Source organism: Eucyclogobius newberryi, unplaced genomic scaffold (assembly GCF_026437365.1).
Source record: "Eucyclogobius newberryi isolate DKJ021-1_F unplaced genomic scaffold, fEucNew1.0.hap1 SCAF_7, whole genome shotgun sequence".
In the NCBI taxonomy this organism is placed as follows: domain Eukaryota; kingdom Metazoa; phylum Chordata; class Actinopteri; order Gobiiformes; family Gobiidae; genus Eucyclogobius; species Eucyclogobius newberryi.
This window is the reverse complement of record NW_027316389.1, coordinates 29,524,853-29,547,812: the sequence shown is the minus strand read 5'-3', so window position 1 is coordinate 29,547,812 and position 22,960 is coordinate 29,524,853. Positions and strand designations below refer to the sequence as shown.

At 41.3% G+C, this 22,960-nt stretch overlaps 1 protein-coding gene across 2 annotated transcripts; it reads right to left on the bottom strand.

Moving 5' to 3' along the window:
• Positions 1-348: 348 nt before the first annotated feature.
• wasla (WASP like actin nucleation promoting factor a) lies at positions 349-20,028 on the bottom strand. 2 transcript variants are annotated; one of them, XM_072434865.1, is made up of 11 exons: positions 19,504-20,028; positions 15,446-15,580; positions 13,094-13,180; positions 12,907-13,003; positions 12,426-12,449; positions 8,399-8,660; positions 6,934-6,976; positions 5,868-6,021; positions 2,742-3,358; positions 2,270-2,378; positions 349-2,128 (listed from the first exon to the last, which is right to left on the bottom strand). In XM_072434865.1, the coding sequence occupies exons 1-11, from the start codon at positions 19,606-19,608 to the stop codon at positions 2,067-2,069; spliced, it is 1,695 nt and encodes a 564-aa protein (XP_072290966.1). In that variant the 5' UTR covers positions 19,609-20,028; the 3' UTR covers positions 349-2,066. The 2 variants fall into 2 exon arrangements, with proteins under 2 accessions (XP_072290966.1, XP_072290967.1); XM_072434866.1 differs by lacking the exon at positions 12,426-12,449 and having other exon boundaries at positions 19,504-20,019.
• Positions 20,029-22,960: the final 2,932 nt, after the last annotated feature.

Genomic DNA, 22,960 nt, shown 5'->3' with positions numbered 1-22,960 from the left:
TAAACCTTAACTAGGACCAGACAAGGACTAGAACATGACAACCCCAAGTCCACGTCAACACCAAATGGAGCTGAATTCAGGACCAAAGTACAACAATTGTGAATGGAGCCAAGAAGCAGTATTTAGATTTTGCTTCAAAAAATCCCACAATTACATATTTATTTACTATTATATTGTGATCTGAATAATCACAGCTACCAAATAATAATCTCTTTGGAACAGTAAACAAAAAAAAAGTACTTCATATTTGAGTTACCATGATTAATTAAGAAATCACTGCTTCGGATTGAAATGTGATGACATTCTCAGGAACATTTACACAGGAATTAAGAAGAAATGAAGAAATCTTTTGTAAATATTAACATTTATTTAAGTATACAATTTAGTATTCTGGCCCCTCCCTCCCGCCCCATTCACAGGTTCAATGTCAGTTATAACGGCTTCTGGATGCAGCATCAGGCCTCAGCTGGAGGAAGGTAAAAACGCATTTAAAGACGAACAGTTAAAACGATTCTCACGGGCGTCGCCGAGCTGCTTGCACGCTTTTGGTTCATCAGGGTTATTTGCTTTTTTTTTCTTTTCTCCACGTGGAGGCTTTTACAGTCACGTTGCATAACATTGTACAGTTTGTTAAATCATAGACAGGAGACGAGTAGTAACATTTCTCTATAGTATTCTGTCATACAGTATATTACTTTTTTATAATGACACTATATGAAATACTGACCGGAACACACTGTAACAGGGTGAAGTAACAAAAGGGTAACACAACAAATATAAAATGCCATAGTTTTCAATTGCAAAAGTTGTATAGGCATGAACAGTTTGTGGTTTATGTTGGTATAGTAATAACTTTGAGGAAAAATCTCCTTTAACTAAGAAAGTGGTTGAGGAATTACAGCAGAGATGGAAGTGTAGACTAGTTTCAGATACATTTTAACCACTTTAATTACATTTAAGAAGCAGTAAAAGCGAGCATTCTGTACATTCAAAAATGTTAGTCACTTTGATATTTAGTGCTATGATGAATTTAAAATGTTTTACACTAGAGTTAAAAGCTTAGATGTTTCAATAGATGTTTCATTTTTAATATTAGATTTTTTTTTACTTGCAGGAAGTGGATAAAGAAATTTTTTTAGTAATATTTGATCTACACGTCTTTGTTTTATGCTCATTATCACGCGGAAATTGTGCTTTCATATTTTCTCCTTGTATAAAACCTGTTTTATAACTCCATACCATCCGACCGCCAACTGTCCAATGCCTATTCAGTTCTTTTCACTTCATAGTATTTGTCAGTCATGTTTGCTAGCACACTGCTTTCAGTCTTAAAACATCCATGAACGAGAACAAGAAATTAAACACACAAAAACATGATATAAACTGTGCAAACAAGTACATAAAACATAAGTAGAGGACATCGCCTCGTAGTTTGGTCCAAAAATAAAGTAAAAAACAACAAAAGTTGAGCATTTCTAATTCAAAACAAAAGATGGGACTATTCTCACATTGAAGCTTATAATTGTGCTGTTTTGGTCAGATACCATCCCTTTTCTTTTGCAAGGAACGACAAAACAAAAGGAAACTAAAAATATCTCCCATTTTTTTCTCTCCATATAAATGGGTTTAATCCCTCATTTGTCCAGGAGTTTTCCATTGTAGAAAAGACTCAGCTGTTGCGTCACTCAGACATTTATACTATTCTGAGTAGGACCTGCCCTACTCAGACTGTTAAAGTGAGTTCACAGCTCCACTTGCTCTTCTTTGTATCCAGTTAAAACCAGTGTCCAGATGACTACAAGTGAAACTTTTCTACAATCTCTCCATAAAAGCATTTCTAGTATGCTATATTCTATTATTCATAAATGGTGAAGTGCAACAAGGAGGACGTCCCGAGACGGTGGGTGAAGGGAGGTGTGCAGATTTAACGGATGAGGTATTGCACGGATTAATTAGAATAAGAATGAAAAGGCGAAAAATAAATATGTACTGAGCTCATACAACATTTACATTAGATCGTAGTGAAGTCCGATTCTGGAAGAGTTTAAAGAGTTTTGTGTCGCGTGCTAGTCTTCCCATTCATCGTCGTCCTCGAAGTCTTCATCCTCGTCGTCGTCCTCGTCTTCGTCTGGCAGAAAGGGCACAGCGTTTGGATTAATAAGAAAACCCAGAGCGTGAAAACCCAGAGCGTGATGACAATTCTTCACAGTGTGGTCAAACTGTATGGTGTGTTCAAAGGAAACAAAGTCAAAGTACGAGTGTTTTTTACCTGAAGAATGAATGGCTTTGCTCCTCTTCTGCATCACCTCCATGAGAGCGCCCACGATGCCTGCAGTGGGAGCCGGAGTGGGAGGACTGGACTCGGGCAGATCTGACACCTGGAGACACAAAGTCAAAGTGTTAAAAAACTGTTTAATAGCTAAAACTTGTGAGTGGAGTTGGGATTACATTTGAGCCTTAAAGGAGGTTGTGGCTGTTCAGAGGGGCCAAAACTATAGCTGGCTCACTGAATATGCCCATCACAATAAAACGTTTATAAGAGTGACATTGCTACATATCGCTGCAGATTATTATTACTAAATGTGCATGTTTGAGGCCAGCTGGTGTTTGTCCATCGCTCCTGTGCAATTCCCTCTGAAGCCAGTAGATGGAGCACTAACTCAACCCGTGACAAGACACGATGTTAAACCTCGCAAAAGCTTTGTTTTTTAATACTTGTCGTGATGAGACGCTGCACTTACTGTCTTGAGCTGGATGCCCTGTCTGATCTGGTCCAACAGAGCGTCCCGTCCCGTGGTGGAGGCGGGCACGGGTTTGTTGTTCTGCTCCACCTTCTTGAGCTGCGTCCCTCCTCGGATCTGCTCCAACAGGGCCGACTTCCCCACTCCGACCGGGCTGGGCGAGTTGGGGCTTTCCTCGTCGCCGTAACCGTCCGTCTCGGGCGGCGGGGGAGGCCCCGGGGGCGGAGGAGGAGGGGGGGGAGGCGCCGCGGCGGGCGTCGACTGTTGGTGGGACGGCGCCGACGGAGGAGGCGGGGGAGGAGGGGGCGGCGCCGACTGGGGAGTGAGGTTGGCGTGCGGCGGAGGAGGAGGAGGAGGCTGGTGGTGGTGCTGTTGGGGAGGCTGGTGCGCTCTGGAGGGGGGAGGTGGCGGAGGGGGAGGCGCGCCCAGAGTTCCGGGTCGGGACGGCGGAGGCGGTGGCGGGGCGGAGGCGGGGGCTCGGGAGGGCGGAGGGGGAGGAGGAGCCCCGCGGCCGCCCCGGGACGGAGGGGGAGGCGGAGGAGGCGGCGCCGTGGTGTGGTGAGGAGGAGGGGGAGGCGGAGGAGGACCACCGCCGCGGGACGGAGGAGGAGGAGGCGCTGATGGAAAGAAAGGACACAATATTTCAGTTTGGTAGAAGACTGTGGCACAAGCCTCTGCACATGACACACTTCTGTTAGACCAGGGGTGGGCAAACTACGGCCCGCGGGCCACATCCGGCCCGCAATTAAAATTTTTAAATTTTTTCCTTTTTTGCCCTCAGGCATCTGTCTGCACGTGTATCCTTAATAAATATGGACGTAAAATGAATTAAATAATAGATTCAATAGCCTATATTTGACAGAAAAGTGATATTTTATATGTCGGTGTAATCCCTCATTCGTCCAGGCGTGTTCCATAGTAGAAAAAGCTTCAGTTGTAGTCATCTGGACTCAGTTTGAAAAAATAGACGTTTCGACTCTCATCCAAGAGTCATTGTCGCTTGGCCTTTCTTGATTGTTCCACGATCAGAGGAGAGGACGGGAAACTCCAAATAGAAGTATATAGGAAACCTACACACACGGACCAGTACCTGCTCTTTGTCTCCAACCACCCACTACAGCACAAGCTGCGGGTGATCAGAACCTTACAACACAGAGCTCAAGGTGTGCCCACCAGCTCAGAGGGCAAGAAGAAAGAGGAAAAACATGTCCGAAATGCCCTCTCAGCCTGTGGTTACCCCGCTTGGGCTCTCAACAGAGTGAAGAGAACCAAGAAGCAGGACAAAAGGGAAACTGAACAGAGAAGGAAGGGTGTTTCTATCCCTTATGTGTCTGGCCTGTCGGAAAAACTGCAGAGATTTTTTAGACAACACAAAGTCCCTGTTTATTTTAAACCAGGAAACACTTTAAGACAAAAACTGGTTCACCCAAAGGACAAGTTGCCGACTCAAAAACAGAGCAATGTAGTTTATTCGATCCAATGCAGTGAAGAAAGTTGTAAAGAACGTTACATAGGTGAGACGAAACAGCCTCTACACAAGAGGCTTTATCAGCACAGAAGAAATACAAGTTCAGGACCACAGAGTGCCGTGCATCTCCATCTTGAAGCCTCTAATCACTCGTTTGAAGACGGTGAGGTGAAGGTTTTAAGCAGGAGAAAAGATGGTTTGAAAGAGGAGTCAAGGAAGCTATTTTTGTTAAAAAAGAAAGACCTTCTTTAAACAGAAATGGAGGGCTTAGGTTTCATCTTCCTGTTATTTATAATGGGATTCTGAACCCCTGGAAAGGTAAAGGACATTTAGATGCTAATCAGGTACTCAGGGTGGTTGAGCCAGGGTCTCACAAAGACAAAGAGGTTTCTAATAGCCCATTAAGATTCTGAATAGGCTAGCTCGGTAGATACAAGGGGGGAGTTTCTGTTGAAACAAACAACTCTTTCTACTTCAGGAAGGCTCCTCCCAATGGGCGGGTCTTACCACTGAACAGTATTAATATCGGAGTTCTCGACCTAAATTCTGTTATTGACAATGACTCTTGGATGAGAGTCGAAACGTCTATTTTTTCAAACTGAGTCCAGATGACTACAACTGAAGCTTTTTCTAATATTTTATTTGATATTTAATTTTTGGGATTTTTTTTTCACACCAATGATGGCGGGCCGGCCCTCCGCTACTTGCCTGGATTCGAATATGGCCCTCGGAGGAAAATAATTGCCCACCCCTGTGTTAGACTCTTCTAACCCTGGGCTTTGACTCAGTGCTTTTTAAATAAAGTTTAGTCAAGTTGAGATGACGGCAAAAAACAACATTTAGATAAAAGAAATGAAGTCAGTCAGTAAGTTTTTATATTTATGAAAATAGAAAAATAACTTTTTTGGATAGAAAAATAACTTTTTTAATTATTTATCATAGTTTTACGAGTATACTTATGCACTTTAGGTGGTTTCCCCAGGAGCAGCAGGGTTTGTGGTGAGCCAGGTTCAGTGCCTCTCATGTTCCCCATCTCAATTCCACCATCAAAGAGCAAACATAGGGAAATATTCGTGTCGGGCAATATCATGTTATCCAAAAACCATTCCAACATTCCATCCTTTGACCTGCTTGAAATGCCCCTAAATCACATGGTACAAGTACTAACGTTAATAAGTACTTCTAAAACACAAGCAGGAGCTCTGAGCAGTGTTTAGGATTCCGCTCAGCCTCACACCTCGTCCTGCTGCCGTCAAAGCCACATGAATAAAACATGAGCAGACGCTGGTCAGAGGAACTGTCACAGAAAATAACAGCAGCCTTAAAAACAGTGTTTCATCTGCACTCAGCCTTAATCTACGTCCGACACAGAATACATGACAGGGAGAGGAAACAAGAGCTGGAACATAATTGTATACTTCTCCCACATGTGAAATGCCACGCTTTGTTGTGAATTTCTTTGGGAAAATCCTTGACGTTACTTAAAACTTGCCCTTGCATTTGACTTAAACTTCCACAAAAGGACAACACGGGATGAAAAGAGCTGAAAGGAGACATTTTCTGGATAATGTTTGAGAGCTAGTAAATGAAGGAAACGTCTACAGTGGAAAACTAAAGATCTGTCTTCTTATTGTTGCCGTTTGCCCTTGACCTCCCACCTTGCCTCCGGAGCTCGTTCTTCACCGCCTCGACTCCTCCCTTCTTCTCGATGAAGTCGTAGATGACTTTGGACGTTTCTCTGTCTTTGAGCTGTGCTTCTGAGATCCCACACATGTCGAACAGGTTCTTCAGCTCTGGGTCCAGGTTATTCAGCTAAAGATATAATAATCAGAAGGTAAATTACACATTAGTCGCAGATGAGAAACATTAAAAAGGTCTAAAGACAGAATAGTGAGATTTCTCTTGATTGTTGTCCTCGTTTCCATTTAAGCTACGGGCGTTGGGTGCCCTCTAGTGGTAGTCAAAGAGAACTGCAGTGTGCCTTTAGTTACAGCAACGCAAGCTTTTTATTATTAAACTATTTGCAAAGATGTGTTTCCATGCAAGCAAGATACTGTACATACACCCATTTTACACAAACACAGATAAACTATTATTTCAAATGGGACTTGGAGATTTTTTTTTTGTAAAAGAGCAAGTTTTAGTTAAAAGAACAATAAATGACATTAACAAGACAAATCAAACATACTGTATAAGTATAGTAAGCATATGGAACAACACAAAGATGTCTAACAGTTGAATTATCTAATTGTCTAAGGTGTTTAGTGAAAGCCTTATACATTCTCTGGTGTTTAATGTCCTCTAGTATTGAATTACACTCTGGCTCCTCTCACAAACCAGGATCACTGACTTTAAGTGTATTTTCTATTTAACTTTACCCTGTTTTCATTTAAAAAAGTTACACATTTCAGTTCTAGGAGTCCCGGATGATTGGCACATGCACAGGGATCATTCAGACTGTGGCGGTCTGTAGGCATGAAATAGAAACTGTGATAGATAGAAATAAACCAACTCCATGATAAAACCGGTTTGGATTGCAAATGATTCTTCCCTAATGTTATCAAAATAGTCAAATTAGTCATGATCATTCCGATAAATATTTGCAGCTCTAACAGAGACACTTGGTGTTTCCGCAGTGAGAGTCCGAGGACAAAACAGAGGCCTATTGTTGGTTACATCACACTCTCCGCTCTCAATTGTGTCAGAGCTGAGGACAAAACTCACATCAAAACCGGTGTTCGGGTCCCAGCCCACGTGACCAATGTGTCTGCAGAGGAAGAAAGAGAGGGTTAGCAGGGTTAAGCAGACTCATACTAGTTACAGTGCAATCGCAAAGTACTTTCACTTTTCTGCTTTCTGTTTGGCTGAAGTTAACTCACAGATCAGAGCCCATCTCAGGATGAAGTGTACAAGAATACAGTCATGTCACAACCACAAACTTAAAACTGGCATTTTTTGTGAAAGAGCAACACAAAGTGGCACACAATTTTGAAGTGAAGTGTAAAAAACACTGAAAATTGCAAAAGTCTATATTTTGTTGAACTGTCTTTCTCTGCAATTACAGCTGAAAGTCTTTCAGGTTTGTCTCTCCCAGCTTTGCTCACCCACAGACAGTCTAACACATGAATATGTTTAGTTTTAAATCATTCTATTGTAGCTCTGGCTTTATGTTCAGGTTGTTTGTCCTGCTGAAGCTGAACCTCTCAGTCTCAGGTCTTTAACAGACGCCATGGCACTGTATTTGGCTCCATCCATCTTTTATAATGTGGAGGAGGTCCAGGGGTATGAATACTTTAAGCCTTTTATAATAATTCTACTATATCGACTTACTTTTATCTAAATGACAGAAGACATATTTATTGTGTATACTTTTATTTCACTATTTTATCAATGTTTTTATTCACATAATTTGAGCTGTAAATGGCTGAATAAATATCAGCTTTTAAACATTGTAAGCTGTCATTATTTGCACAATTTATTTATTTATTCCAGTTCATGTTTTCTGTGTTCATACAGTTTTTAAGATAAGATAAGCCTTAATTTGTCCCACAATGGGGAAATTCCACTGTTGCAACACAAAGTAGGTACAGAAGTGAATAATAACAGAATAACAGATCAGAACAGAAAAACCTCTTATACTAAATAATAATAACAGTGACATTTATACTTAAGGATTTAAATATCAGTGGCATGAAGTGGTTTTCAATATTATAATTTCTCGTACTTCAAAATGAGAAGCTGTTGCATGATTATGATTTCAAAAACATGTTAAATCAGGACCCTCGGGAGCCGCTCGACACTTCTTGCGGACGCAGCAGTTGGCTCGCAGTGCAGAGGAGAGAAACCAACATGTTCTTCTGCACCTCAGGGTTTCTCAAACTTTCTGGCGTGCCCCCCATTGGGAGATAAAAAGTATCCACGCCCTTGACCGCACAAAGCCACTCAGAACCCTCCCGCTGAACCTCTGCTCCCGGCCGCCCGCGCTCTGATGCTAATGAGCCACTCCGCATACGTCAGCTCCTCGGACAGAGCCTTCATTGACACCAGTGTTTACTGCTGCCGTCCACTGTCCAATAGAACTGTCCCCCTTCTGCCTTCATCTCTAACCCCGACCAAATCCCAACGCAGAAACCCAACCGAACACGTGGAGCCCCGAAACGACACGTCAATGACCAAACTCGGGACTTACTGGAAGTTGCTGGGCGTTCCGATGTCCGCTTTGGTCAGTTTCTTCTTCTTGCCTTTGGTCTTCTTGTCCTTCCTGTTGAGCGCGCTGTGGCTGAGCATGTTGTTGAGGTGGTAGGGCTGCTGGATTTGGATCTGCTGCTGCTGCTGCTGCTGTTGCTGCTGGTGGTGGTGGTGGTGGTGGTGGTGACTGTGGGAGTTGTGAAAGCGAATGTTGTTGATCTCCGGGTTCTTGATGTCCACTGTGGCCATAGGCAGCGCCGGACCTACACACAGCACATACAGCAGCGACGCAGGGGAAGAGGAGGAGGGGGACATCGGGAGCGGTGGAAAAAATGATTAACATTTTCAAGAGTTGTGCAATTGTTTTTCTTATACTTCTAGATCTTTTGGAGAGTGTTAAAAAAACAGAAAAATGCAGTAGCAGTAGTAAGTGGGTAGGGGCAGTACAGAGGTCAGGCTGAAGACAGGAAGTGTTTGGCTGCTCCAAAAAGCGGCGCTACCGTGACAACAAACATTCGATAAAATAAATGACGCAAAAATTGTCAACAGAACCGCACAAAATGCATGATAAATGATGCTAATCTCTTGTCTTGCCTCAGTCGTGTGTTGTGGCTCATCACGTCCGATCCATACGAACAATTTACTATATTTCCCTTTTTTCCCCTTGTTTTGCTGCAATTTAAAGTAAGAAAGACAGCAAAAATGTATTATATTCCACAAAAAGATGTTCAAATTCGAGTAGAAGAGAGCAATAAAGACAAATATGGTTTTAAAGTCATGCAAAATTAGAATACCATGTCAGTATATTGTTATAAGAACAGATATAAAGTGACATTTGGACACTTCTATGGTCAATTTTACACTCTTTCATCAACCTAATGTTCAATAAAATGGTAAAATCCTGTGTAATGAAAGCTAAGGGGCCAAACACAACTAGTCAATGCTTTGAGCAAGTCCGCAACACTCTCGTTGATGGTTGTCGAGGGCAACCGTATCAAATACTTCATGCACGTGGTTTGAGTGTCACATTTGATCCGTCAGCACTGAGCGTTTAATGATTCATCTCAATATTAATGTCCTCCTCTTCACTCTGAGCGGCTCCGTCCACAATTTCTTCATAAGTGCATCAGACAAACTAATCCACTGATAATCCCAGCATAAATCCCGTCTCCCCGCGAATCATAGACCACGGGACCCAGAAGTCCCCTGAGGCCTGGGACTGTGGGACCGAGTGGGCGCCTCATTTAAAAACTGCACGGGATTGGGCTGGTTTAGAAAGTACTGAGTTATGCAAAAGCAGAAGTGAGAGAAAGTTTAAGCAGCGGAGAAAGTCGGGGTAAACACGTGTGTAGAAGGTCATCTTTCACATGAGATTACTGTACAAGTGTAAAGATTAATATAGCAACAGAAGGGGAAATGGAAAGCTGGTTAGTTATCCAGCAGCTTCTTTCTGCGATACAAGCCATGGCAGCACAACTTCATGAAGAATAGAATGAAAATGTATTTGTTCCTTGGGATTTTCCACAGTATTCTATCTACCAACACCTTCATCCATTATTTATTCAATTACACATGTTTCTGTGGCTGAAAAATGCCTTGAAAAACAAGTATTTGCACAGATTTGACCTGTAACTTGCCTTGGTGGTGTCATTTGCTTGTTTCCATGGAGATAAAATTCCAATTCCACATTTAAAATTATACAATTTTTTTTACGATTTTCAGCACTAATTAAAAGTATTCTCTAGTTTTGTTTTCTAAAATTGGAACTACCTTTATTAAATTTCAAAAACATAATTTTTTGTGAGTAAAGTGTCAAATCACTAATAGAAAGACAACACTGGACTGAATTGGTGAACTATTGGTTACCCTTTGAGCAAACTGTGAGTAACCCCGGACGCACTCGGGCCTTTTGTCGCCGGTGTAAAGACGGAACAAGCTCTTGGGAACAAAGGGACGGAAAAGTGAGAAGAATGAGGTGCCTCCCACAGACAGCAGCAGATCCAGAGCCGAGACGCAGCCCTCCTGTCTACGGTTTCAGCTCAAATGTCAGAAAGAGAGAGTTTACCCAGCGACTCGCACACAAACACACACAAACAAACACTACAGGTTTGTCCAGCCTGTTGGTCTCAGTGAAATTTGGGCTTGAGTCACTTTTCCTATGGGTGTTTTAAGTGTGATATTTGTTATGTACAGTCAATATTTTCTCAAACTATGTAAAGAGTTCCTGAAACACTGTTAGCTTCACCTCTTCACCATCTCGGTCTCCTTTTAAGTGAAATTCAAGCACATGCGCACCGCTAGACATGTTTTATATGTTATTTAGACCGTTTCTGGTCCTATAACTGTTGATGTACAGTTAAGTAAGTTTCATTCCATAACTTTCCATTTTGCCAAGTCTATGAGAAGAATAAAAAGTCCACTTTCATGTAAACTTTCTCTTTCTGTGTTATTGTCTTTCAAACCGTAAATTTCTATCAACATTTAGATAATGATGTGGATATTGTTTTAAAAAATATCTATAGTTTCTTTGCACTCTTCTCTTTTATGACTTAAATTGTTTTTAATTAGTTAATTTTATTGTATTTCTGTTTCTGTAATTTCTTTGTCATTTGAATGCATTTTTTCTGCTGTGTGAAGCACTTTGAATTGCCTTGTGTATGAAATGTGCTCTACAAATAAACTTGCCTTGCCTATAGTTTATAGTAAAAGAAATGCTACAGAAAGTGCAGACCAAAAAGAAAAATGAAAGAAACAAATTCGCATTTGTCTGATAACTAAACCAAAACTCATACGTTAAAATACACATTTTAACACATTTCGGTTAGATCTACATTTTCCTGACTGTAAGTCGTACCTATTTTCATAGCTTGGTCGGGGTGCGATTTATACTCTGGAGGGACTTATATGTGATATTATAAATTAGCTCATTTATACTTTTATTCCACTATTTATTATTCACATCATTTGAGCTGTAAACGGCTGAATAAGTAGAGCTCTAAGCGACGCAGAAGAAGAATCCTCGTTTAGAAGTGACACAGAGGAAGAAGAATTCAATGGATTTGGGACAATACTGCCGCTTTGGTAAACTTGTTAGCATGTTCTTTATGCTATAGTTATCTGAATAACTGTTAATATGTTACGTTAACATACCAGACACTTACCACAGTTCTGTCTGTGCCTCATGTAGCTGAAGGTGTTAGCGTTAGCATACGTACACATATTCACCATGTTCTCTTATCTGTTATTATTTTAAATTGCATTTCAAGATGAAATGTCTGTTCTTGGTCTTGAATTTTATCAAATACATTTCCCCCCAAAATGCAACTTGTATACTTCTTCTCCGTTATGCATTTTGGCTGGTGCGACTTATACTCCGGAGCTATTATTTGTCCTGAAAATACAGTATATAATTATCGGAATACTCCAAAAACATTTAGAGCTACTTAATTTTGTCCACTGCCAACTCCAGTCACAGTAAGCGCATATGAAGTTCCAGAATGCTGATGAAAATAAAATAAAAAATAGTCCAGAGTCAGAGTCAAGAAATCCCTGTTTGTCATTAATTAAACCACTAAATGTGCAGACAATGTTGTGCCTCCCTCAATTCTGATGATAGAAGAGGTGCAATTATCAAACTAATTACATTTTCTTGGGTGTCACGCTTCTTTTCCCATCTGAGACGATCAAAACAAGCTCACCTGTGGCGGGGTGAGGATTACAGATTAGACCCAGCGAGAGGCTCCGCAGGGTTTAAAGGAGCAGCGCGGAGCATGTGCTCTGCGTATGGAGCAGATGGACTTCCTGCTGACCAGATTAACTCACAGCCCTCTCTACGCTGCTGCTACCGCCGCCATTCAGACATTCCACTGCTATGCGAGTGCGGCAAAAGGTACTTCAACTAGTCATTATCACCCAAATGAACCAAGCGGCGCTAAATACTGCACCAATAAAAGTGGAGAAGAGACGGAAAAAGAAGTGTAGAGGAATAAAAAAAAAAGGCCAATACTGTGGATAAAGCTTTAACATACCATTTCTAGGATCACTCCTTTTCTCTGCAAAAAACAAATTACACCGATTATATGAAGCTGCGTCAAGACGTGAGCTTAAAAACTAAATTAAAGGTTTAAGAAGAACGAGAAGAAGGCAAGAGCTGAAAAATGGTGTGTTAAAGCTGGGTTAGTCAAGGATACGAAACCTGATTTACAAGCATAACGACATCTAACATTCAGCAGTTCAAATGCCAAATTATGTCTCCTAAATGTACCCCGAAGCTTGGGTAATGTGTGTGAAGCAACGAAAAATTGGCAGAAGAAAATGAACGAATTTCAACTAAATGTAGATTAAATTGTAAATTAAAAAGGTAAAAAATGCTATGATGATAATGATAATCAATTGAAAATACAATCAATAGTTGTATAAATGAAGCCAGGACAAATGTAAAGTCATGGAAAGTGTAGTAGTAGTATTGGTTAGTTAGTTAGTTAAAGTCAAAGCAGATGTGAAACTTACCGGTTTTCCTTTGTCTGCGATTGAGGAGGTCATTGATGGCGGCTCGAAACCTCTTGGCCTCCTCTTCGCTGGCAAAGTTCAGGCCGATCTGACTGGTCTGAACACGCAAAGGGGGAAATGTGTCAGTAAAATACAATACAGAAAAACTATTGAGACGTTTGTGTTTGGTAAAAGGCAAAAGACTCACATCTCCTGCAAATGTGATGAAGTAGGATCTGGGGCTGCTTATGGAGAAGTTGTGATAAAGCTCTTGTTCGTACATGGTTTTCCCTTCCTGGAGAAATACAAATACAAACATATTACACAATGGAAACTGAACTTTTAGTAAATAAAATTGTGAAAGTGTGAGTGTGATGCATCATTAGAAAGCTTAGGCCGTTTCTGTAGATGTGCAGATGAACACTGTCAGGGCTTCAGAACTTACACTACAGAGGCCCAAACATAAACAAAACATCTTTTTTTAGTCTCACCTGAATATTGTCAATTTGTAATGGTCCGGAGCATGACATACTTCATTGTGTGCATATGCTGTTTTACATTATGTACATTATGTTTATCTTGTTGACAACAACTGTGTAAAGTTTCAGATCTCTAGGAACAGGCATTTTGGTGCTGTTGACCTTTTTGTATCAAAAAGTATATTCGGAACAAGTGATCCAAATATGTGCCAACTGTGCCAAACTGTTTTATTACAATTTTAGCTCCTCTATGATCATAAAACATACATTTTGATGTTTTGTAGGCCACTAATAGCAATTATAACTGCTAAAAACAATGTATGTGAAAATGTGTAAATATGAGTTTACCCATGAATTTCCTATAGAGGAAAACGTGATGCGTAAAATCTTGTGGCCGCACGTCAAAAAAACTGGCTCTTTACTGCTTTGCGCATGTGAATTGTAAACACAAGCTCTGGTTGTTTCCTAAAACCCACCCACCGTTCGAAAGCATGGCTCATTGGCAAGAATAATGTGTCAATCAAAATGTTCTACGTCATCTTAAGCACGCGCTATGTCCATGTAAGCAAGATTACCGCGTGCGTCGGAAGCGGCACATTTTCCCCCCCGAAGACCGTAAAAAAACAAACCCGTGGACAGAAAAAATTGTGGATGGTCTCATTCTGTAGCTAACAGTCTAAGGAAAACATAGATACCAAATATTTTCTAACTCAAACAGGTCATTTGTTATGGACGGAGAAATGCGCCGGACGAGCATTTTTGTGAATATTTTCACAGAAGAAAACTTTGGTTACTTGACAATATCTCGAAATCGGATCACTTCAGGAAAAATACAAAGTGGATATTGTTTTTCTATGGATCCTTACGGACAGAATGAGTACAAATACAGAGGGAATGAACACCGTGTCCGTCATAAACAGCAAACAGGTAAGTCAAGCGTTTGGAAGTTTCTTTTCCAAACTATTGGCAATTGCTTATTGGGGCATATTATTCAATGTAAATTAATGACATATTCATTTTGTTGAGAAGATAATCTTTAAAATGTATAACTTGCTGGTTATTGACAACAAAAATAAAAGTGATGATGTAACATAACTTCCAAAGTATGGTTTTCGCCCACGGGCGGGTGGGCCTGAACAGGTTAAAGCCCTGTTTTCAGCTTAGTTTTTAACCACTGTGACATCATGAGCAAAGGTGGTAGAACAGTAGTGCACAAAGGAAGTTGAGGGGCCATGTTGTACTTAACATGAGTAGAGTGTTTATTAGCTAACCAAATGCTAGCAGCTCTACTGTATTTGGTTCCAAAGAAGCAGTTTGACCCAAAGGACGACAGAAAGCTCATCAATAAAATGTAGGCCCCACGGCTACACTACAAGCCTTCTGTGAACAAGATCTTTCTGTGATGGGATTGTGAACCACAGGACTAAATCCTCACCTTGTTCATAGATTTGTATACATGTCTGTATATGCCACTGAGACAGCAAGAACATACTTAAGTACATACACAAATATCATTGTTTCAAGCCTGTTTGAAAGTCCCTGGGGGAACAATTCATTTTCCAATAAAGCACATACAACGATCCGATAGTGTCAAATTACTGATGTATAAACCTTCTACTTCAGTTGTTTGCTGATATTGCAAGAACACCATACTTGGAGGACATATTTAGAAAGCAATATTGTGCAAAGTCATTGGATTAAAATTGACCGTTTATCAGATTTTAGAATGGCAGGAGCCAGACCTCCATATTGATTACACTTTTTGTACCATGGAAAATCTCAGAGGCACATTCATAAATGTTTAATTATTTTCTTTTCTTTTTAGCAGCCCGAATCTGTATTAAATATTATTGGCCTGTAGAATGTGATGTTCTCCAATTGGTCGTCTTTGCATTCTTGAATACTATATGTTACTCTGATGTCCTCTTGTGTTGAATCTGATCATTAACATAGTTTACATTACTATCCTGCTATATTTGTTTTACCACAATTTTCCACACCTGAACACCTCAGGCCTACTGTACAAAACGCTGTGTCGCCATCTGGCCTGAGCCGTGCGCCCGTCCATCCAGGGCACCCACCTTGATGTCGAACACTCGGATGAAGTAGGACCTCTGGGGGTTGTCTTTGACCAGGCAGGCCACTCCGCAGCATCTCTTCACCCACGTGCAGCTGCGATCCGCCGCATAGACCTGGACCACGGCCGAGCACAAAGACTGCAACACACACACAGGCAGAGGAGAGGGCGCTGAGCCGGGAAACCACAAATCAGCACTGAAGAGAGGCTGTAATGCGAGCGCCGAGAGGTGAACAGCAAACTACATTCACCGAAAACGGAGTAATGTAATATAATGTAAGGGAAAAGGGGCTGTACTGGATGTTCTTAGTGATGGGATTTAAAACGAAAGCGCACAAGAAGAACTGCAGACGCTGGCCATGCATTTAGAATACAGAAAATTGTAACACTAGTAATTGAATATACGGATCATATTGCGTGATTGTGTGGAAACTTTGTATTTAACACTTTTCAGACAATAAAAAGCCTTGAGAAATAACATTCTTCTTTCCCACAAACAAAGCAAGAAGATTCCTGGAGTTAAGTAAATATTTTTAATTTTCTATTGAGCTTTCATAACATTGTTCTAACATTTCCTCAATTCAGCTTCAGAATCTTATACTTTTCACTTTCCCTGTTACAATTTTAGATTTTGCCCCATTAAAAACATTGCATTTAGAGTCAACTTTAACAAGACAGACTTTTAATAACATTTAACACAAATAAAATGTCAAATGTATTAGTCATTTTTCTATGTTTTGCAAGCACAAATTCACTAAAATAAAAGAAGAGTGAGCTTTGTGAGAAATAAAAACTACTGGATTTTGTTCAGCCAAGCCAATGCGGTAAAAAAAAGCTCAATTTAAATCTAAAGAACTACTAGTGTTAGTGTGCGTGTCACTATATCTCAGTTAGTCATAATTCAATCATCACCACATTGCAACTCAGAGCTAAAATATTCTTTTATGTGACCAGATGCTCTCAACCCATCTGTGGACTTGTTAAATCCTTTAAAACTGCACGTGTGTCTGAAGAAACGGAAACAGAGCTGCTCAAAACAAAGATGACATCTACATCTGCACATGGTGTTTGTCACTGAAATTCTTTTACAAAAGGTCTTCGACAAAAGGCAGGATAAACGAACAAAAAGATGTTTCATAATTGAGTTTCAATGTCATTTTGAGGAAGCTAGATTCGTTTACAATGTGGGAATAGTCTTTTTTTTTTTTTTTTATTTAGGGGAGTTTACTGGTAACACAAGACGATGAACTGGGTTATAACCAAATCCAAGAGGGTTTTATGCCTGGCTTTGCCTTTGTGGCAGCTGTAAAAAAAACACTGCCGGTTAATTCATCAAGGAGAACGCCGTGTTATAGGTTTTATTATGCTTGTGGGGCTTTCCAGTTGGGGAAAATCTTTTCTTAGACATCCCACAAAAAAAGGTTATATTCTTTCATTGGCATCAAAGATTTTGGTGCATTCATGTTGAATAATGTCATTGCAAAAGTGTTTATGGTAAAAATAAAATAAAAGTTTTGAATGGAAAAGTAATTAAATAATAGCTTGTCTTTAACCAAGAGTCTGAATGATTTGGTAGGAACAAATTTAAGGGTGTTTGAGTTTTATTTGACAAGAAATTGGGATTATGTTTGAAATCAACATTCATTTGGGGTCTACATTCTAAAAGATGTTCAGGAGAATCACAAGCGTGTGAGAAAAATAGTTTGCAGAGGTCACAGAACAACAGGATTAGCTGGTTTTATGCATAAGCCCCTGGGGAGATTGGATATTTAGTTGTTTACACAGACAATCTTGCCAGAACGATAGCTGCCTTTGTGATGATTGAAGTAGAAATTCCAATAAGTCTTGCAGACCTACTTTCAGAATAACTTAAAAGCAGCACTGTGTGAGACTCCTGGATGACTCTGGACACATCCAGGAAAACAAGGTCATCGGTTTTATGCCGCTATTTGGAATGTTGGACCAAGTGAAAACATCTCCATGGAGACAAGCAGGTGGCGTGCCCTTTGCCAGAAAAGTTACAAGACAAATCTGTGGAGAGACAAAACCCCCTCCCAGCAAGGGTGCGTCTAAGGGTTTTAGAGCAATAAAAACAACTGGAATGAGGTAAATGCTTGTTCCGTCTGCTTTTTCACTGAAACCTTACGCTGTGGAGCTTTAACAAAAACCCATCGCCTTGATTGCTGCTTGACAGTAAATGCCTGCTACCCTCAGCACTATCTAATCCAACTATTGGCCTGCTCCGACGTGAGCTCTGCAGGTTTTTAACGGAGGTCTCACCGAGTTTGCACTTCTCTGAATATTTCTGCAGAGCAACGTCATTCCCCGTATCTCTCCACAGCACAGAGAGAAGGAAGGGGAAACGCCAGAGGCCATGTTGTTTCCTGGTCCCAGATTTACGAGGGGAGGTCAAAGGTGTAACGGCAAAACACTTACCCGCATCACACGGGAAGGGTCTTAGGTCGCGCGTTAAAAGCCCCAATCAGGGCTTTGAGGGCTCGCACTGAAGGGAAAGTATGCAGCAGTAAACACAAACACACTCCAGCCGCATAAAAGTGACAAACCACAAACACGGCAACGGCAGAGTGCCATTTACCCGACCAAAACTGCAGTACTACAACTTGGTGTACCCTCTACTTCCATCTTACTGGGATGCATTTTGCCAGTTTGCGGTGCAGAAAGGATGTTATTCCCACATAATCGGGTCCTCTGACTCCAAGCACCGTTTAAAAGCTGTCAAAAGTAACGGCAGTGAGATGAACACAGAGGTCGTATCAAATTGTTTTCAGGGTATAAAATGTCCTCTGCAAATACCAAAACATACTGGATGTCCGTGGGGTTGCATTACGTGAAAACCTGCCAACCCAGTAATGTAGAGCACAACAAACCCTTTCTGGAATGCCTGCGATTCTAGTTTTAGATATGAACATGGACTCTCAGATTTTAAACTGTGCACTGGGTGGTACATATTTTGCCCACATGCATTTAAAAAAGGTGCACAATGTAACATTTATGGAGGAGGGTCACCATGGAGATGTTATACTTACCTTGGCGGGAATGTTCTTATATGAATTAAACTTAAATAGCTCACATTTTTACAATGACAGGTGATGTAATCTTACAATGAACGGGGGTCACCACGCCACAGATCTGACCTGTACATGGCTTAAAACCTGCAAGGAGCCACCAGGTCGGTGGCTCCTTGCAGGTTTTAAGCCATGTACCTCTCCATGGAGACGAGAGTGGCAGACCCTCCAGAAAATGTTACATAATGCACCTTTAAATAAGTAGTAGCAGTCAACACATTCAAATAGCATATTGGGCAAGTCAGATAACACTGCATTAGTTTGCATATCTTTTCAATAAATTATAATACTTTAGACATATAGATTATGCACAGTCAAGTCTTTAACACGTTTCTCTGGGGGTTTATTTTTGAGCAAACAGAGGATGCCAAGAGTCATGTTTGTATTTTAGACATTGGCCTGTAAACACAGCCACTACTTCACTGCACACAATATCAAGCAGCCCATTTCCCCTCTATCTGCGCATTGAACCAGCTTTTCAACAGGTTATAGCAAATTATCACAGCTTAGATCAGCATCCTTTGAACTATGAATGATCAAAAGTAGTAGATAAGTAGATCAAATAGTTAGAATGTGTGTATTATATAGCCTTGGGGGAGGTATTTTGCAGCTTGAACCAATGCATCAGACAGAATACTGCAGGATACTTTACCCGTGCACCTGCGGGTAAAAGCCCCGGTGCACCTGCGGGTAAAAGCCCCGGTGCACCTGCGGGTAAAAGCCCCGGTGCACCTGCGGGTAAAAGCCCCGGTGCACCTGCGGGTAAAAGCCCCGGTGCACCTGCGGGTAAAAGCCCCGGTGCACCTGCGGGTAAAAGCCCCGGTGCACCTGCGGGTAAAAGCCCCGGGCACCTGCAGGTAAAGCCCCGGTGCACTAAAACCCCGGTGCCCCTGCGGGTAAAGCCCCGGTGCCCCTGCGGGTAATGCCCCGGTGCCCCTGCGGGTAAAGCCCCGGTGCAGGTGGTAAACAAACTTACGGCACATTTCCTGCCCAGGTAGCTGAACAGACACTCGTTCTCCTGCGGGGTCAGCAGGATGGAGCCCACGTTCACGGCCCTGCGCGGCGGATGGTGGCTGTTCATGGCGTCCCCCGAAAGTCTATTGCAAATTCAATCCACCTCAAAGCGGGTGAACGTGTTCCCGCACGGGCTCTGCAAACACCGCTAATTACGCCAAATCCATGCGGGCTGCAGTCGCTTGTCCGGCCCGCAGCCCGATCATCTCTCCTTCACTTCGCACCGACACTCTCCCGGGCTGGAGGCGGCGGAGGGCGGCGGGGGCACGGGGTCTGACCGGGACGTGTTCCTGCTCAGAAAGTACCCTCCGATGTCCCGGAGCAAAGCGAGATGTATTATGGTTGTCTGTTTAGTCTCAGTGGAAGATTATCCTCCCAACTTTCATGAGAAAACTCCGGTAGCTGCAGTAGCTATGCGTATATCCAACATGGCAGCGAGGCGGAAGCAGCCACTTTAACAAGAGGAGAGGGGGATTCTTGGAGCAAACTCTGGGAATGTTGCCGCGATACCGCAAACTACATTTTAATGTCAACCAAAAACTTGGTGTGTTATTTGTCGCATTGTATTATAAGCTTAAAAACTTCATGTAATTTCAGTTTTGTTGGATAATTTGAGGCCAAATTCCCGTTGCTGTGGGAAGTGGTGCGGTCCGAATGGAATGCAGCTCTGCGGAGGGAAGGCGGGGCTACAGAGCGTGACGTAGCAGGGCCAAAGGAGGACGTAACGTGATCACTAAAATGAACTTGAGATTTTTCTTTTCATTTTGTTTGCTGTGGACAGTGTTTTGGAAGAATATACTTTAAAATAGAGGCCTACAGTATTCTGAATAGCATTGTTATAAATTGAGTGAAGTGAAAACAGCTTTATGATTTTTGCACCATTTGTGTTTTTTACTAATCACAACAAGAGCAGTGTTTTCTTATTCATTCTGTGACATTTTAAGCCTAAATAAATGATTAAGTGTGTTTACAACAATTGTTCCTTTGATTTTAGGATACTAACTTCCCCATGTTTGCGCAAAGTAGCTCACTAAAGCGTTCCCAAACTCATGCACGTTTCATGCATATAAATATGCACGTAATGCAAAAAATTAACATTATTATTGTATAGTGGGCCAATAACACAAAAATAACTGAAGCGACCCGTCAGCGGCCAGGGACCCACACCATGACGTCCCACAGGTCCCAAAACACATAATTTAATTCATACTAAATCAATATTAGACAAAATGTCCCATGTCCAAATAGCACTAGGGATTACTTTGGCAACGGTACTATTTCATAAACAACATGTTTGATTTGAGAGCTCACGATTCTGCACACAATATTTAAAAGCTAGTTGATGAAATTAAAATATACAACATCTTTAGGTGCAGATTGGACAATGCTGTTTCAGTTGAAAGTCACTTTATTGAAAGTCCATGCACTTATTTCTTCTGCTCTTTCAGCTCTAATTTGACATCCTGAACATGCTCAAAACCTCACAAAATGTTTCCCAAAATTAAGAATCTGGGGAAGATTTTGTTTTTATATGCAAATTTTTTGTGGGGTAAAAAATGCTGCGGCAGCGCCACATACAAAAGTCAAAATAAACTACATTATTATTGTGGCCACGCCACCTGATTTACCGTAAGGCCGCGAAAAGAGTCCACAAGTCCTCCAATAACTCTGGCATCGTCCTGTACTCGAGAGCCAGTGGAGTGACGGTGCGAGGCCGATGGGATGGTGAATGAAGAGCGCTTCAACTTCTTCCAAAAAAAATCAAGCCACATTCTGATTAAATGATTCATGAGGGATTAAACCGACACATTCTGATTATCAACTGAGCTGTGCCCAAAACACTAACTACTTGTTCATCAGTGTAAACACTTAACTCTTTTAACCACTATGACATGTTGTTGTTGTTGTTGTTGTTGTTGTTGTTGTTATGGCGGTTGGTATCCAAGTGTTACATCACCGCCAGATTTTATTCTTTAAACTTTATTCTTTTCTTTAGACTCCATTCTTCAGATTCCTACCGGCTTTATTCCAGAGCCGGTAGTTGTTGTTGTTGTTTTATGGCCGGTAGTCTTCCACCTATGGGGGGGTGGCAGACATCTTAAAGTGATGTTTTAGAATCTTTGCTTCATGACACATTCCGGTTGTCATAACAACCTATATGACAACCAAACATATAATTATTTAGTATTCTTTGATGTTTCACCAGCCGCCATAAAGAAAGTCTAAGGAATAAAGTCTGGTGGTAATGTGACACTTGGATACCAACCGCCATAAACAACAACAACAACAACAACAACAATAGCCGCCATAAAACACCAAAGAAGAAGACGAATATTAATATTAGACAAAACGTCTCTGTCCCAATAGATTTCAAAGTTCATAAACCACATGTTTCATTTGAGTGGAGATTTAGGTGCAGATTGGATAATTGGACAATGTCACTTGCACATACAAAGTCCGAATTGCATCAAATTTGAAATAGATGTTAAACCCTTAAACCTACTTAGAGTGAAACTCATTTATTTGGCGTGAGGGACATTACATTGTATATGGGAGCAAAATATTCAGCTTTTCAAAATGTTCAGAAATTTGGCACGTCCCGACCCAAAAAGTCAATGAGGCCCATGTCATATTTGTCACGGCGTCACCGTAGCGATGACAGAAACCTTTGTTATTCCAATGGGAAAATCACCAAATCTCTGAAATTTTAACATGCTTAGACTTTTTACAAACTCCTCCTAGAGCGTTAGTCTGATGATTGTAACATTTGGTGAGACACATCTTCAGGAGCAGGGCATCAAAAGTTATGCGTTGCAGCCGCAAACCTTTCCCAAAATACATACATTTTCAGTACACAATAATGGTCCTATTTGTAAAGCAAAGGGGAGAAGGTGCGATAGCGCGGCAGGAGGTGTAATAAAAGGAGGAAGATTGGGGCACATTGCCGGGTGGTGGGGCAGTGGCGAGGACCGATCATTGCCACTTGCGGCTATATTTTGGCTACATTTCAATCTGCTTGGTAAGTGAGAAGAGAGTTCCAATAATATAGTACTCAATCCCATATGCATGACTAAATATTATTTAGTCATGCATATGGGATTGGGTACTCTATGGGGATCTGTCCTGTCCTGATATAAACTGGAGCACATTAAACTATTGAACGTTTTTGGGACAGAATTATAAGCATGAACGAGAAAAAGTATAATATAGCCATATCCTTTTTCACTGGTAAGCTAATAGAACAGTCACATTAACGTTTGATCTATATTGACCATCTCCCTGCTGACTCATTTAGGCTCGCACTCAAGGTTGTCTCTGTAACTAAAACAGGCGCAGATAGGTAGGTCTATTGTTGTGGTGCACAATACTGGTGACAGATGGACTGCACACTGGTCCCACCCTAATCTGGAGACCACCTG

What these genes read in the sequence shown, in the direction of transcription:
- wasla (XM_072434865.1), bottom strand. Translation starts at nt 19,608, where the DNA reads ATGAACAGCCACCATCCGCCGCGCAGGGCCGTGAACGTGGGCTCCATC. An exon ending in ACCTGGGCAGGAAATGTGCC is followed by an intron (nt 15,581 to 19,503) that starts GTAAGTTTGTTT and finishes TGTGTGTTGCAG; the next exon opens with TCTTTGTGCTCGGCCGTGGT. An exon ending in AAGGAGTGATCCTAGAAATG is followed by an intron (nt 8,661 to 12,425) that starts GTATGTTAAAGC and finishes TGCTGTGTGTAG; the next exon opens with GTCCGGCGCTGCCTATGGCC.